Below are 14,008 nucleotides of genomic sequence, written 5' to 3' on the forward strand. Positions count from 1 at the left end.
CAATATTAAGCCTTCCAATTCGTGAGCATAAAATGTTTTCTATTTATGATTCTCATTTTCAGTTTCTTGTAGTGGTGTTTTATAGTTTTCAATGTATAGGTCTTTACATCCCTGGTTAGGTTTTTTCCTAGGTATTTTATCCTTTGGGGAGCTGTTGTAAATTGTATTTTTTTTTTATTTATTTCCTTTTCGGAGTTCTCCTTGTCAGTACAAAGGAATCCAACTGATTTTTCTGTATTGATTTTGCATCTTGCCACTTTGCTGAATTTCTTCTAATAAATCCAGTAGCTTTAATGTGGAATCTCTAGGATTTTCTAAGTAAAATATCATGTTGTCTGTGAACAACTCTAGTTTTATTTCTTCCTTTCCAATTTGGATACTCTTTATTTTACTTTCTTACCTTATTTGTCAGACTAGGACTTGCATTACAATAATTAACAAAAGTGATGATCGTTGACATCCTTCTCTGGTACCTATTCTCCAGTGGACAGCTCTCAGCCTTTTTCCATTGACAATAATGTTGGTTGTTGGTTTTGTATATGCTCTTAATTATGTTGAGAAATTTCCCTTCTGTTCCTAGTTTGCTGAGAGCTTTAATTAGGAAGGAGAGATGGATTTTATCAAATGCTTTTTTGCATCAATTGAGATGATCACGTGATTCCGTTCCTTTGTTTTATTTATGTGGTGAATTACATTAGTTAATTACTTGACGTTGAACTATTCCTAGTATGAATCATGATGCAGGTTTTTTTTTTTTTTTTTTTGATATGCTCTTGAGTTCTGTTGGCTAGAATTTTTGCATATATATTCCGGAAGGTTATTAGTTTTTAATTTTCTTTTTTGTGATATCTTTGCCTGGTTTTGCTATCAAGGTGATGCTGGCTTCACAGAATGAGTTGGGGAGTAGTTCTTCCTTTTCTATGTTTTTGAAGAGTTTGAGTAGAATTGGTGTCAGCTCTTCTCTGAATATTTGGTAAAATTCCTCAGTGAAGCCACTTGAGCTGGGACTTTTTATTGCTGTTGTTGTTGTTAGGGGTTGTTTGATGACATCTTAATCTCTTCTTTTGTTATGAATCTGTTTAGATTTTCTACCTTTATTGAAAACTGGAAACTTTTAAATTCTATTGTGGTATCTCTGGAATTCAGATTCTTTTCCCGGTTAGGTTTTTTTTTTTAGTTGATGCAGGTTGTAGTTGTTGGTTTAGTGACTTTTCTTAACTCTTTTTGTAAAAACTGTATTCTTTCTCGTGTGTGGTCTCTAAAGTCTCTGTTTCTTTAGTATGTGCTCGGCTTGTGAGTTCACAGAGATTTCCTTGAATGCCTGGAGCCAAAAAAGAAAAAAACATTCTTTCAGGCTTTGCAGATTGGCTTGGTGTTGGGGCCTACCTTTGATGTTTAGCCAGGAAGAGACAAACTCCAGGCTGCATTTATTTAGAATGAGGTTACCTGATATGTTTGAGGGCTAATGTAAAACAATCCGGAGAGGAGGATAGATTCGAGATATGAAAGAAAGGATCATTGTAAGAGCAAGAGTCAAGGAAGGTGTGTGGAACTTCTACATTATCTAGAGAATCAGAAAGTGAAGCCACATGGTAGGATGAGAGACTCTCCGATTACTACTTTGTTTCTCCCTCCTCCTAGACCATTCTTTGGGTTGCTGTAGGACCCTCTGTAGCCCCGTTTTCTAGCAGAGCACACGGTACATAGAGTGTGATCGATAAATGTGTTTAAGTTTGATGAAAATATTTGAGAATATAATGTTTGATTGTGTGGGGTGAAAGAAAGCAAGAAGTCAAAGATGACTATTTGAAGCTCCAGCCACTGGAAAAGAAGAGGAGGAAGGGTTTGGAAAGCAGGTGGTGCATGCAGTTGTGGACATCCTGTTTGACCTCTCTGCACGAGAAACTCAGGATGATGAAGACCACATCTCTGTGTTAGGCTGCCCCTGGACTGGCTCTGCAAAAACATATCTTTATTCCCGCAGGCCCTAGGTACTCAACTTTCTTCTCTTCTCTCCTCAACTACTCACCAATGACCCCTAAACATTTGACTGTCTGCAGCCCAAAGGGCCAATTCCTTTCTGTCCAGGCTAACAGTTTTCTATAAATCACTAGAGACGCAATGACAATAATTTTGGGTGCAGAGTTCTATCTGTGGACATTGGGTCCTGGTTGCTAATCATATTGTTCATTATTATTGATTTTTTTTGGTGCTTGTTTGGTCAGTTACTGATAAAACTGATGAATCTTTCCTCAATTTGTTGCAGATTATCTATTTCTCCTAGTCTGTAAATTTTTCCCGTTTATACATTTTGAGACCATATTACTAAGTGAATACAAATGTTCAATTGTTACATCTTCTTAAACCCCCCAAAAACTGAACCCACTGCCGTCGAGTCGATTCCAACTCATAGCGCTGTGTAGGACACAATAGAACTGCCCCATAGAATTTCCAAGGAGTGCCTGGCAGATTTGAACTGCTGACCTCTTGGTTAGCAGCCGTAGCACTTAACCACTATGCCACCAGGGTTTCCTACATCTTCTTAGTGAATTAAAATGTTTATCATTATAACACAAGATTTTTGTCTGTCATGATTTTTTTTTAATTAAATTTTACTTCTCTGATATTAATAAAGTTAGCTGCTCAAGCTCTCATGGTGTTTGCACTCATCCTTTTATAATTTCTGTATGCTTATGTTTTATTATAAGTTTTGCAGCTAGTGAAAAATTGGGTTTTCTTCTTAGTTCATCCTGATAATCTTTGTTTTTTAACTGAAGCATTCAGTACACTTATAATTGATGTAATGACCGATATATTTATGTCTGCCATATTACTATGTCCTTTCTATTAGAGCCATGCATTCTATGTTCCTTTTTTTGTAATTTCCAACTTCTGGATCAATTAAATAAATTTTATTATTTCATTTTTCCCATGTTAGTGTGACATTTATGCACTCTTTTATTATTCTATTTAGAAGCTATACTAAAATTACAACATGTATCCATTGATTTATAAAAGGTACCAAAGTTAATTGACACTTTGACCCTCCTTTCAAATACTACATGGACCTGAAACACTTTAAATCCACTTAGCCACCCCCTCCAACTTCTATGTAATTGTCATCATATATTTTAATCTACATGGGTTTATGCATTTATTTAAATTTATCTATATGTGAATTCTTTTTGGTACTCATCAGTTAATCTTACATGTCTGACCTTCCACTGATGATATTTTCCTTCTTCTGAAGAACACCCTTTAATAGCTCCTTTAATGTGCATCTCCTAGTGGCAAATTCCTTCAGTGTTTGTTTTATAGGTCTTGAAATATACCCCACTCTGTATGGAACTCTAAGCTGTCAGTTATTTTCTTTCGTTGTATTAAGGATTCCATTCTACTGTCTCCTGGCTTCCACTGCTGCTGCTGAGAAGTTACTTCTCTCATTATTAGTTGTTTGAAGGTAAAGTGTTTTTCTCTGGCTGCTTTGGTTTTGTCGCATTGTTTTGTTTTTTGCGGCCATTATGATAGTCTAAATGTTTATTTTTTTTGTCCTGCCTGGGCTTTGTCAATGTTTAAATGCTATCTTTAATTTGTAATGTTCTGTCACTATTTCACTTCTGTCCCATTCCTTCTTTTCTCTCTTTCTGGAACCCATATGATATTTTAAATAGTTTCACTGTATCCTGTATGATATACATATATGACTATCTGAATGTTCATATTCTGTCTCTGCCTCTTTCTGAATTGTTGCTTTTGAGCTCTGTTCTACTTCTTAATTATCATTTCAGCTGTATCTAGTATGCTTTAAAACCCATAGATTGAGTTCCTACTTTGGTTTTTGTATTTGTTAGTTTCTGGATTTCTCGGGTTCTCTTTCAAATCTGCTATGTCACTTTTTACTATTTCCATTTCCTAGCTGAAAGATTTAAATTACTCTTGTTTTTACTCATGCTATCATGTCATCTCATTTGCCTGGCTATTTTATATTCTGCTTATTTTTAATGGGATTTAAAAATTATTTGTAAAAATAATTTGAGGATTAGATAATTTTTATTTTCCACATGGAAATATGTTCATTTGCTTCTCTAGGGTATTAGTGGGCACTTGCAATCTGGGATTATTTTAATGAAATTTTAGGGCTTGAGGTATTCTAGGCCTCCAATAAAAGCAAAGATGGCACACTCCTTGCAAGGCTGGGTGAAAGCTTGTTTTAAAGTTCAGCTCTTTGTGACCTTAACCCTAACTGTGAGTGATTCTTCATGGGAAGGCTCTGCATTCCAGCTTTTGTTTCCTAGCCTCCCATACTTCTCAGCATATCATCCCTTCTGGATTAGTAAATCTCCCCTTAGTGTCAAGCTCATCTGTGATTTACTTTTTCTATCAGGTAATTCCTGCTATCTGGAAAAATCTTCTCTCATTCCTACTATTTAGAATTGGTCAAGTAATTTTTACAACATAGGAAAATCCTTGAGGCTTTAAAGATTTTGTTTTAAAAATTTATCTGCTTATTTCAGGTACCCTCAGTTGGGAAGGTTGGTTTAATTTGCTTAGAGTGACATTAAAGTCTACATTCAAATTTTAGTGACACTGAGACAGATGAAAAGCACAAAATTAGAATGACTATACAGAGGAGGATTTAAGGTGACCGACCAACCGACCAACCGACCAACTAACCCGCTGCCATCAAGTCGATTCTGACTCATAGAGACCTTACAGGACAGAGTAGAACTGCCCCATATGGTTTCTAAGGAGCACCTGGTAGATTTGAACTGCCATCCTCTAGGTTAGCAGCTGCAGCTCTTAACCACTAAGTCACCAGATGACTATTAAAACAATCCAATTAAGACATGGGGCAAAATATAAGGAAGAGGGGGTGGGGGAGTGGAAAAAAAAGTGATATTGAGGAGAAATTTGTGAGGCGAAATTGAAGACACGTGGACTTAACTTCATTTGGGGGAGTTGGACATCCACTGGCCTGGAAATATAATAGTCCCTTTCAATGTGACAGGAATCTCAGGAAGAAGGGAAACCTAAATAGTTTGTGAAGTTGTGACATATGAAATCTCATTTCATCTGCCCTCCAAAGATATGACCTAAAGGATTTCAAGGGGGAAAAATAACACTAACAAAACTTTGAATACAAGAGTGAATTTGAATCTACACATGCAGATTAGGATGATCTCAGTATAAAGAAAGTTAGTCATGTAATAAAAAATATTAACTGGGGTAAATAAAAAGTAGTAACATAACAACAGATATAATACAGATTAGAAGTGCATTTAGAGGGTCATGAGCAACAAAAAAAGGGAAGCGGTGAAAAGGAAATAAAGATCATGAAAGTTCCCAAAAGAAGTGACAGAGAGATAGGAATGAAACTAGTCAACACAGTCCTGACAGTACGTAGTAGAGAAAGAGAATGAATTGGTGGTACCACTTTTGTTTTAAGAATTAACATCAGGCTATCAAACACATACATATTTTTAAACTCAGACTCTCAGTTTAATGGTCTCCATGTAATTTACTCTTGGACAGGAGGTGCCAAAAGACAGATTGTTAATTACAACTCACCGCGGCAACAAAAATGGCAATACATATTGAGAACACTTGGAATAATGTCTTAAACACACACACACACAGAGGCACAAAGCATTAACAAAACGTATTTGTTGTAACAATGAATGGAGGGAATGAGAAAGCCTTGGAGACTTGCATCCTTACTACAATCACAATTTTGGCCAGGTAGCTGACCCATTTGAGGGTCAGAACACAATTGGACTAACTAAGTGTCTGTTCTCCCCACAGTCATGGACACAGCAGAGTCCATCCCTGATGAACACCCGATCAAAAGCGAAAAGAGGCAAGATCTCCAAGAGATGCTGACAGAAGTGGGGCTGGCTGCTGAGTACTGGTTGCCCACACTGCAGGAACAACTAGGCGTGACCTCTGCCCAAGCCTTACAACACCTAGAAGAAAAAGACCTCTTGAAGCTAAAATCCCAGGCACAACATTCTTGGGAAACAGGGGCCCTGGAGAAACTGCTTAATCTGTCACACTCAAATAGCCTTTCAAAGTTACAGGAGTCTCAGAAGGAGCAGATCTTCCAGTCAGAAATACACCAAGAGCAAGTCAACATCTCTCAATTTTCTGAATTCATTAAAACCCTAAAAGAAATCCAAAATGACTTCAAAAAAGTGAAGACCAAAACTGAGTCCCAGGACACTGTAGAGAAAGCTCAAAGAATGGCCACTTATGAGGTCAGCTTGTCACTGAAATCCTTCTCGGAGAAGCTGCAACAAACAGACCAGCCAGACACACAGCTCTTGCTACTGTTCATTGCAGCTGGTGCAGGATACCATGTGCTGAACAATACTTTTCAGTATCTCCTGGGGTTTGATGAATTAGACTGCTTACTGCATGAAATACAAATGGCCCATGATAAATACCAGGAGCTCAAAAATCTTTGCAGCTACAGGGCTCAGGCATTCCTGGTGCTCACAGGGCTGACAACCACAGTTGGAATCACAGCTATTTCTGAAGAGGAGAAATCAAAACGTTTGTCATTAATGAGACATCATATGGAACAATCACTCTCTAAAGAAGTTGCACACGTTCTCACCAAACTTGGGGCACATCACAACTGGGAAAACCTAGAGAAAGATTTGCAATTGCTCATTGATGGAGATTTTGAAGCCACTGTATCTTCTCTGCAAATGGAGGATGAAAAAAAACAATTGAAAAGTCTCAGCCATACAAATAAACAGCCCCATGTGGCAGATGATAATAAAAATAACAGAACAAAACTGATAGAAAATGGAACCTTCCTAAGCTTGCTACAGCGTCTAGGACTAGAGCATCACTACCCAAAGAGGCTGGGGAGAGCTGACTTCCATCTGATTTGTAAAAACTCTGTATACAACACACAGCCCAGTTCTGAACAAGAGCTTCCATTTTATTTTCTGCAGAAGCTGCTGGTGCTCGATTATGAGCTGAGATACCTGGTTTCCAAAGATGGTGGAAACACAGAGGACCCAGTCTATCCAAGCCAGGAAAGTGAGGCTTTTGACCCATATGAGGAGATTTTTGAAGACAGTGACAATGCCATTAATCCTTCAGCCCCTAATCAGAGATGCCGCATTCACCCAATGGATATTCAGATGGCAATTTATCACTGTGCAGACGATTTGGCCAGGCAATATATTTTAGCCAAACTTTCCACTTGTCAATTTGCCCTTCCTCTTGTGGTGCCCAATCCCTGCTCTTCTCAGATTGAATTCTCTCTCTGGTGTCTCAGTCAAATTAGACGAAGTTGGCAGCAAGCAGGAAAATCAGCAAATGGGAAGAACAATTACAAGAATATGCAGATGTGTCGTGTATCTACCTCCATTGTGTCCTTCATTCGAGTTGGAAATGGCTTCTCTGCTTCCAAATCTCAGATCATGAACTCTCTTCTCAGTAAACGTAAACACGATGTCTTCTTTCACAGACACTGCAGTGGGAGCAGCAAAGACTGTCTCCTGATGGGGGGTGTGGTAGAAATCTGCTGGTTCTGTCCAGGGAACAAAGATAAGAACACATTTGACAAGTGCGTGACCTTCACCAATCTCCATGGAGATGCAAAGGAACATGAACAACAGCTCACTTTCCTGCAGGAAGTCTCTTCTCTCATTGTGGTCCTCATGTCAGCTTCTGATAGCAATAAAGAAAACCGAAAAATTGTCCATAACTTGTGCCAGTCATCAAAACCTTTGATCTGTTTGCTTGATGACAAAGAAAAAACTATGACCAGTAATTCCAGCCAGAAAGTGAGAATTGGGATCAAGAACAGAAATGAGGCAGAATTAACAGAAGAGCTCACGTGTACAATCAGACGTTTACTAGAGCTATCTAACACAACTCTCAGCTTAGAGGACTGTGCCCATATTGCTCGTAAGCAAGGATTCCTAATAGATGAAGACCAGAGAGATTGCAAGGAAGCTAAAGAAAAGGCACAGACTCTAAATGCCCTCTTGGGAGAAATGGAGTTATCTAAGATAAAGGAAAACTTACTACCCCTTCAGGGAAAACTATGGCATCTTTGGTGTAAGAAGGACAAAGAACTCTATTATCTCAGAGAGAAGGGGAACCGGAGTATTGAGCAACATAAGAGTGAGATTGAGACAGACAAACAAAGAATACGACATGAGCAGTTCAGGAAAGCCTTTCCTCTCAATGATTTAATGAGATCTTTCCTTGAAATATTGCAAGATCATTCAGAAACCCACAACAAACTCTACTTCCTGCAGTGGCTGAGTGTGTTTTTGGACACCCTGACTATACAACACTTGGAAAAATTGCGTGAGGAGCAAAGTTCTTTGTGGTCACTGGTACAAACTGAAAAGCAAAAGGCACCAAACAGCAACTCCCTCAGACACTGGCAGAATGAGTTAGAAGCCATCTCAAAGAACATTAGTGACAGTACCTTGGGAACTGAGCACCTTCTCAGAGAAGTTGGACAGATCTATGAAGCACTGGAAGAAGCTTGCTCTACAAGAGATGACCTTTTCCTCTCCCTTCCCCAAATTGCAGCTGACCTGATGATATCTGGGGTTCCCATTGAGCTGATGGATGGGGACACTTCTTATGTCCCACTGAAGTGGGTAGCTGCTGTTTTTGACAGGGTCTGTGAGAAACTTGGAGACAAACGGCTATTTGTACTCTCTATTCTGGGGCTACAGAGCTCAGGGAAGTCCACCCTTCTGAATGCACTTTTTGGACTGCAGTTCACTGTCAGTGCAGGGAGGTGTACCCGGGGGGCCTACATGCAACTCCTAAAGGTAGAGGAGTCATTCAAAGAGGAACTTGGCTTTGAGTTTGTCCTTGTTGTAGACACAGAAGGACTTCGGGCACCAGAACTCAGCACCAAATCACAGAATTGGGATAATGAGTTAGCAACCTTTGTCATTGGACTTGGAAACTTGACTCTGATCAATATTTTTGGAGAGAATCCAGCAGAGATGCAGGATATTCTACAAATAGTTGTGCAAGCCTTTCTCAGGATGAAACAAGTAAAAATCTCCCCAAGTTGCCTGTTTGTGCATCAGAATGTGGGGGAAGTTACAGCTAAAGACCAAACTATGGAAGGACGAAGGTGGCTAGAGCAGAGACTAGATGAAATGGCAGCAACAGCGGCTGAACAAGAACAGTGCTCGGATGTAACCTGCTTCAGTGATGTCATCAAGTTTGATATCAGCACTCACGTGTACTACTTTGCTCACCTCTGGGATGGCAATCCCCCAATGGCCCCTCCTAATCCTCACTATAGCCATAATGTCCAGGAACTGAAAAGCAGAATACTTGGGACTGCCAAGAAGGAATCCAGGGGCAGCATCATGAAGATATCAGAAGCAAAATTCCGAGTTCAAGATTTATGGAGGGCCTTGGTGAGTGAAAACTTTATTTTCAGTTTCAGGAACACTCAAGAGGTCATGGCTATGAGCAAACTGGAAACAATGTATAACCACTGGACCTGGGAGCTAAGGAGCCACGTGCTGGACTTGCAGGACAAGCTGACCAACCAGATTCAGAATGGAAAAATCCAGACCCTCAGAACCAGTGAAGTTGAAGCTCCAGTGACAAAAAAATATGATGCTATCAAGCAAGACCTTGATAAATATTTTAATGAGGATCCAGATAATGAAACACTGGTTCAGTGGAAAGCAAGATTTGAAAGTAAATTGAGAGTGGTTAAAGAGGCACTTATTTCAGAGATTAAAAGAAAAGCTGATGAACTTATTCATTTAAAGAAAAGCCACTTAAAATTGGAAGAGAAAAAGTCAGCTTATGATAATGACATCTTGGAAAGAAGCCGACAGTTGGCTTTAACTGTTAAGGGCAAGGAACTGAGTGAGGAAGATCTACACAAGAAGTTCAATCAGCTTTGGAAAGAATGGGTCTATGATATAGCCTCAATCCGGTCTCCTGCTATAGAGCCTGACATTGATGTGGATTCTGAAAACATTCTCTTAGAGTATTTCAAAAAGGAGAAAAACATAGTGGACATTGTAAAGGATAATTCTAAAGAGCACTTTCGAATTAAGCATGATATATATATCAAAAAGAAGAAGTTAGCATGGAGAAGGACAGTAGAGACCCATGATGAAGAGTCCATAAAAATGACTACTAATTACATTTTTTCAAGATTTACTGAAATTATTAATAATTTTAGAAGGCAACGGCGTGATTACAATCCAAGTTATTTCTACGAAATCCTGAGACTGATAGAGGAGGAGGTGACATCTGCATCCACTGAGGAAAGCTACACATTCACAAGTAGATACAAAATTGACTTATCTTTGTATTTGTTCCAAAGAGCATCAGAGAATTTTAAAGAGATGCACAGGGAATTCAAGAGAGCCAATGATCCTGTAAACTATCTGGAAAGCAAGAAAGATGATTTCTTCATGAGTTTTAAGATCTCCTGCCAAGGAGCAACTTCCATCAAAGCGTTTGTTGAATTTCTGTGGCATAAGCTCATTCCTGCTATCTCCACCACCATATGGAATAAAATGCCCTCTAAAATGGCTGGGGATATACGAGCTACCTTCCCTGCGTTCAGTGGGAACAGGGCTAATCTGGAGAAACACATTCTCATCTGTCTAGCAGAAGAAGAAAACTTTGATAATTACTGTGAGTACCTTCATAATCCAAAATATTTCTTTAGGAATTATATTGAAAAAAATATTCGAATATATTTTTCAGGCAAAGGAGGTGAAAAAATGAAGACTTTTTTAAAAATCAGTTTAGATGACATAAAAAATGTCATACTCTCTGCCATTCATGAATCCACTGCAATAGTTAAAGATAAAAGAAGTACTGCATCTGAATGGTTGGATTTATTCTGTGATCACTTGGAAAATAACTTGGTCTTTCCACGAAAAGACTTGGTAAGCATTGAACATCAGGAGATAAATGATATTCAATTTTTCAAGGAAGTAATGAGTGAAGCTTTGGATCCCGCAATGGAAAGAGTAGAACAGAATTGTTTGAGTATGTCTGTAGAGGAAATGGTTCCTGAAATTGAGAAAATGCTGTCTGAGCATCTCTGTGGTTGCTGGAAACAGTGTCCTTTCTGTAGAGCAGTTTGTACAAACACAATTCCTGCACATGAAGGAGACCACAGTGTTTCTTTCCACCGTCCTCAGGCTGTGATTGGATCAGAGTGGTGTACAAAAACATTCAACATACGGACTAAAACAGACCAGTTTGTCATTGATACCTGTTCTAGTTTGGTAGCAAGTGATTGTTTTTTGCTTTTGAACAATGGCTCTGAAATCCTGTATAAGAACTATCGAGAGGCAGGTGGGGATTGCGCCCTATGGAGTATCACCCCAGACTCATCCATGCAGCCATACTGGAAATGGTTTGTCTGTCATTTCAGATCAAACCTAGAAGAAAAATATCAGAAAAAATTCACAGGTAGAGGTAAAATTCCGGATGCATGGGCTAAAATCACAAAGCAGGATGTCCTGGATGACTTAAAAAAACAATAATCCCCAATGATCACATGAAAGTTGCTAGATTCAGAAAATAAAAAATTCTGAAAAGAACATACTGATTTTGGGCATGAAAGTTTGAATGACAACATAGAGCTATGTACAAATCTAAGGGTGATTAGTTCCCAGAATAAGATTGAGAATAAATGAAGAAGTATAATTTTAATCAAGTTTTTACACAAGGTTAGAATATTATTAACCCATTAATGAAAAAGAATGTTGATTTTTAAGGACACAGGTAATACAAAGTCATTAAATTCAATGAGATCCCATCATTTCCCTAAACTCACCTTTTAAAAAATTACAAAGAAAAAAAAGCTTATCTCCAAATTATGCTCGTGAGATGCTCTTCATAGCATTTGAACAACAGGATCATGATCACAGCTATCAAGCACAGCTGAAACTGGCCAGTGGCCAGAGAGTAAAGAAATACATTATCCAGGGCAGTGTCTGAACATCTAAACAATCAGAGAAAGTCACTAATGGAGGATTCTCAAGACCTGATCTACTGGAATTCTTTTGTGTTGAAGAGTTTCTTTTTTTGGACATATTGGCATTTTTGTGCTTCCTTTTACTAGTACACCCTATACTGCCTCTAAGGCAGATAAGACAGCCCAGGGCTGACAGTGGACACCCTATACTGCCTCTAAGGCAGATGAGACAGCCCAGGGCTGACAGTGGACCCTCCATTAGGAACAGTAATGCAAGGACTTGGGTTCTCACATATGGGAGGTAAGAATGCTTATCTGCTGGCTCAGGAACAACAAACGACTCCACTTCTTTGGTCCCCTCAAGCCGCTTCAGTGTTTCTCACAATCTGTTTCAGGACAGGTGGCACCTATGGAAAACCCATGTCTCAAGAACAACTCGTGGAGGCAAAATATTTACAAAGGAGAAACCAGGACTTCTGAACAGTGTGGTTTTCCCTCTGCACTTTAGAAGAGGAGTCCTGGTAAGAGTAGCAAGCATCTCCTGATGTAATAAAGTTGGAGTGATGTATACCTGTAGTTAGAAACAAAGCCCATTTCATAGGAAGATGTCTGTTCCCCACTGTCAATAAAGAAATTCTCAGGAGACATTTTTAGGGGTGGAGACATTAAAAAGGCAGACCCAGAAGTATAGCTAGGGTGGGGAGTACAGAACATGGTCAACATTTGTAAAGGTAAAATGATGACCTCCTAGCTGTTAGGCCTATGATTTCCAACTCATAATGAACCATAGGGTTTCCAAGGCTGTAAATCTGTATGGAAGGAGACTGCCACATCTTTGTCCGGTGGAGTGGCTGATGGTTTCGAACCACCAACCTTTTGGTTCGCAGTTGATTGCTTTTACCACTGCATTACCAGGGCACCCTCAATATGAAAGCAGGGGTATAAAATACAAGCTAGGATCCTTTTTTCACATCCGAGTTACCCACCCTGAACATGGCTGTGATCTCCATAAAGGCAAGAAATATGACTTTTATTTTCACCATTGTATCCTTGAAAATTATGTGATTTTTATCCTTGAAAATTGTGTGATACTCAATAAAGTTTTGTTGATCAATGTAAAGGTTACTATATTTAAAATCTGTTTTCTGAACTTTCATTAACTAAAAGTGTCATAATATATAAGCTTTAATTTTCAAGCCGGAATTGGTAGAAAAATTTTAAATGTCTTTGATAAATTAAGCATGTTTCTTATCAAAAGAAATTTATTAGACTTTTTGTGTGGACATGTCAAATTTTCCCTCACCAACCTCAAGAATGTGAGAGAAGTAAATAGGGAACATAGAAGATTTGTGTCTATTCTGTAAAAAACAGCTCAGATACATTTTTAGAGTAGAAAATGTAGATGACAAGTGGTCAACTGACTTGAAATAATTGAATTGATGCTAATATTGAAATAGGACATCACATTCTTTCCAATTTTGTGTGGATAGGCAGATCACAATATTCTCTGGACTCTTCATTTATGTTAGGCTTAAAGACAATAAAACAAACACCCACCAGTTAACACCATCATACTTCACCGAATATATAAAGAATTACTGAAAATAATTTCTATCATTCAAGTACCAGGGATACTTGAAGGCATTTTTTTAACAGTTAAAAACAAAAAAAAAAAACCAAAATCTAAAATGTGGAGTAATTTTATAGAGGCCATGGTAGCAAATAAAAAGTATCCATAATTGTCGGTCATTATTATTGATTCTCAAAAATGCATTTCAAAGTATTGATGTCTTTTGGTATAATATCAATAGTCACATATTCGTACATGTAATAAACACACACAAACTTGAAGATATCACCACCAAAATTCTTTGGCTTTCACAAGAAAATCAGCAAGCCTCTTAATGGCAACAGGAACAGTGAATGGGTATCTAAGGAGAAGGGAAAAATAAAGCAGGGAATGAGCATATTTGTAATAATTGGATTCTTACTTTAGTTCTTCCTGGTCTCTCCCTCTCCTAATTCTCCCAACAATCCCTTGAGTCA

At 38.4% G+C, this 14,008-nt stretch overlaps 1 protein-coding gene across 1 annotated transcript in view; it reads left to right on the forward strand.

The window, feature by feature from the left end:
* LOC126079308 (interferon-induced very large GTPase 1-like) overlaps nt 1-12,975 on the forward strand; it is a 223,474-nt gene extending 210,499 nt beyond the window's left edge. The window contains exon 2 of the mRNA XM_049890241.1: nt 5,803-12,975. Coding sequence (XP_049746198.1) covers nt 5,805-11,528 — 5,724 coding nt within the window. The 5' untranslated portion in view covers nt 5,803-5,804 and the 3' untranslated portion in view covers nt 11,529-12,975. The remainder of the gene's footprint in view (nt 1-5,802) is intronic.
* Nucleotides 12,976-14,008: the final 1,033 nt, after the last annotated feature.

The sequence above is a fragment of the Elephas maximus genome, chromosome 7 (assembly GCF_024166365.1).
Source record: "Elephas maximus indicus isolate mEleMax1 chromosome 7, mEleMax1 primary haplotype, whole genome shotgun sequence".
In the NCBI taxonomy this organism is placed as follows: Eukaryota; Metazoa; Chordata; class Mammalia; order Proboscidea; family Elephantidae; genus Elephas; species Elephas maximus.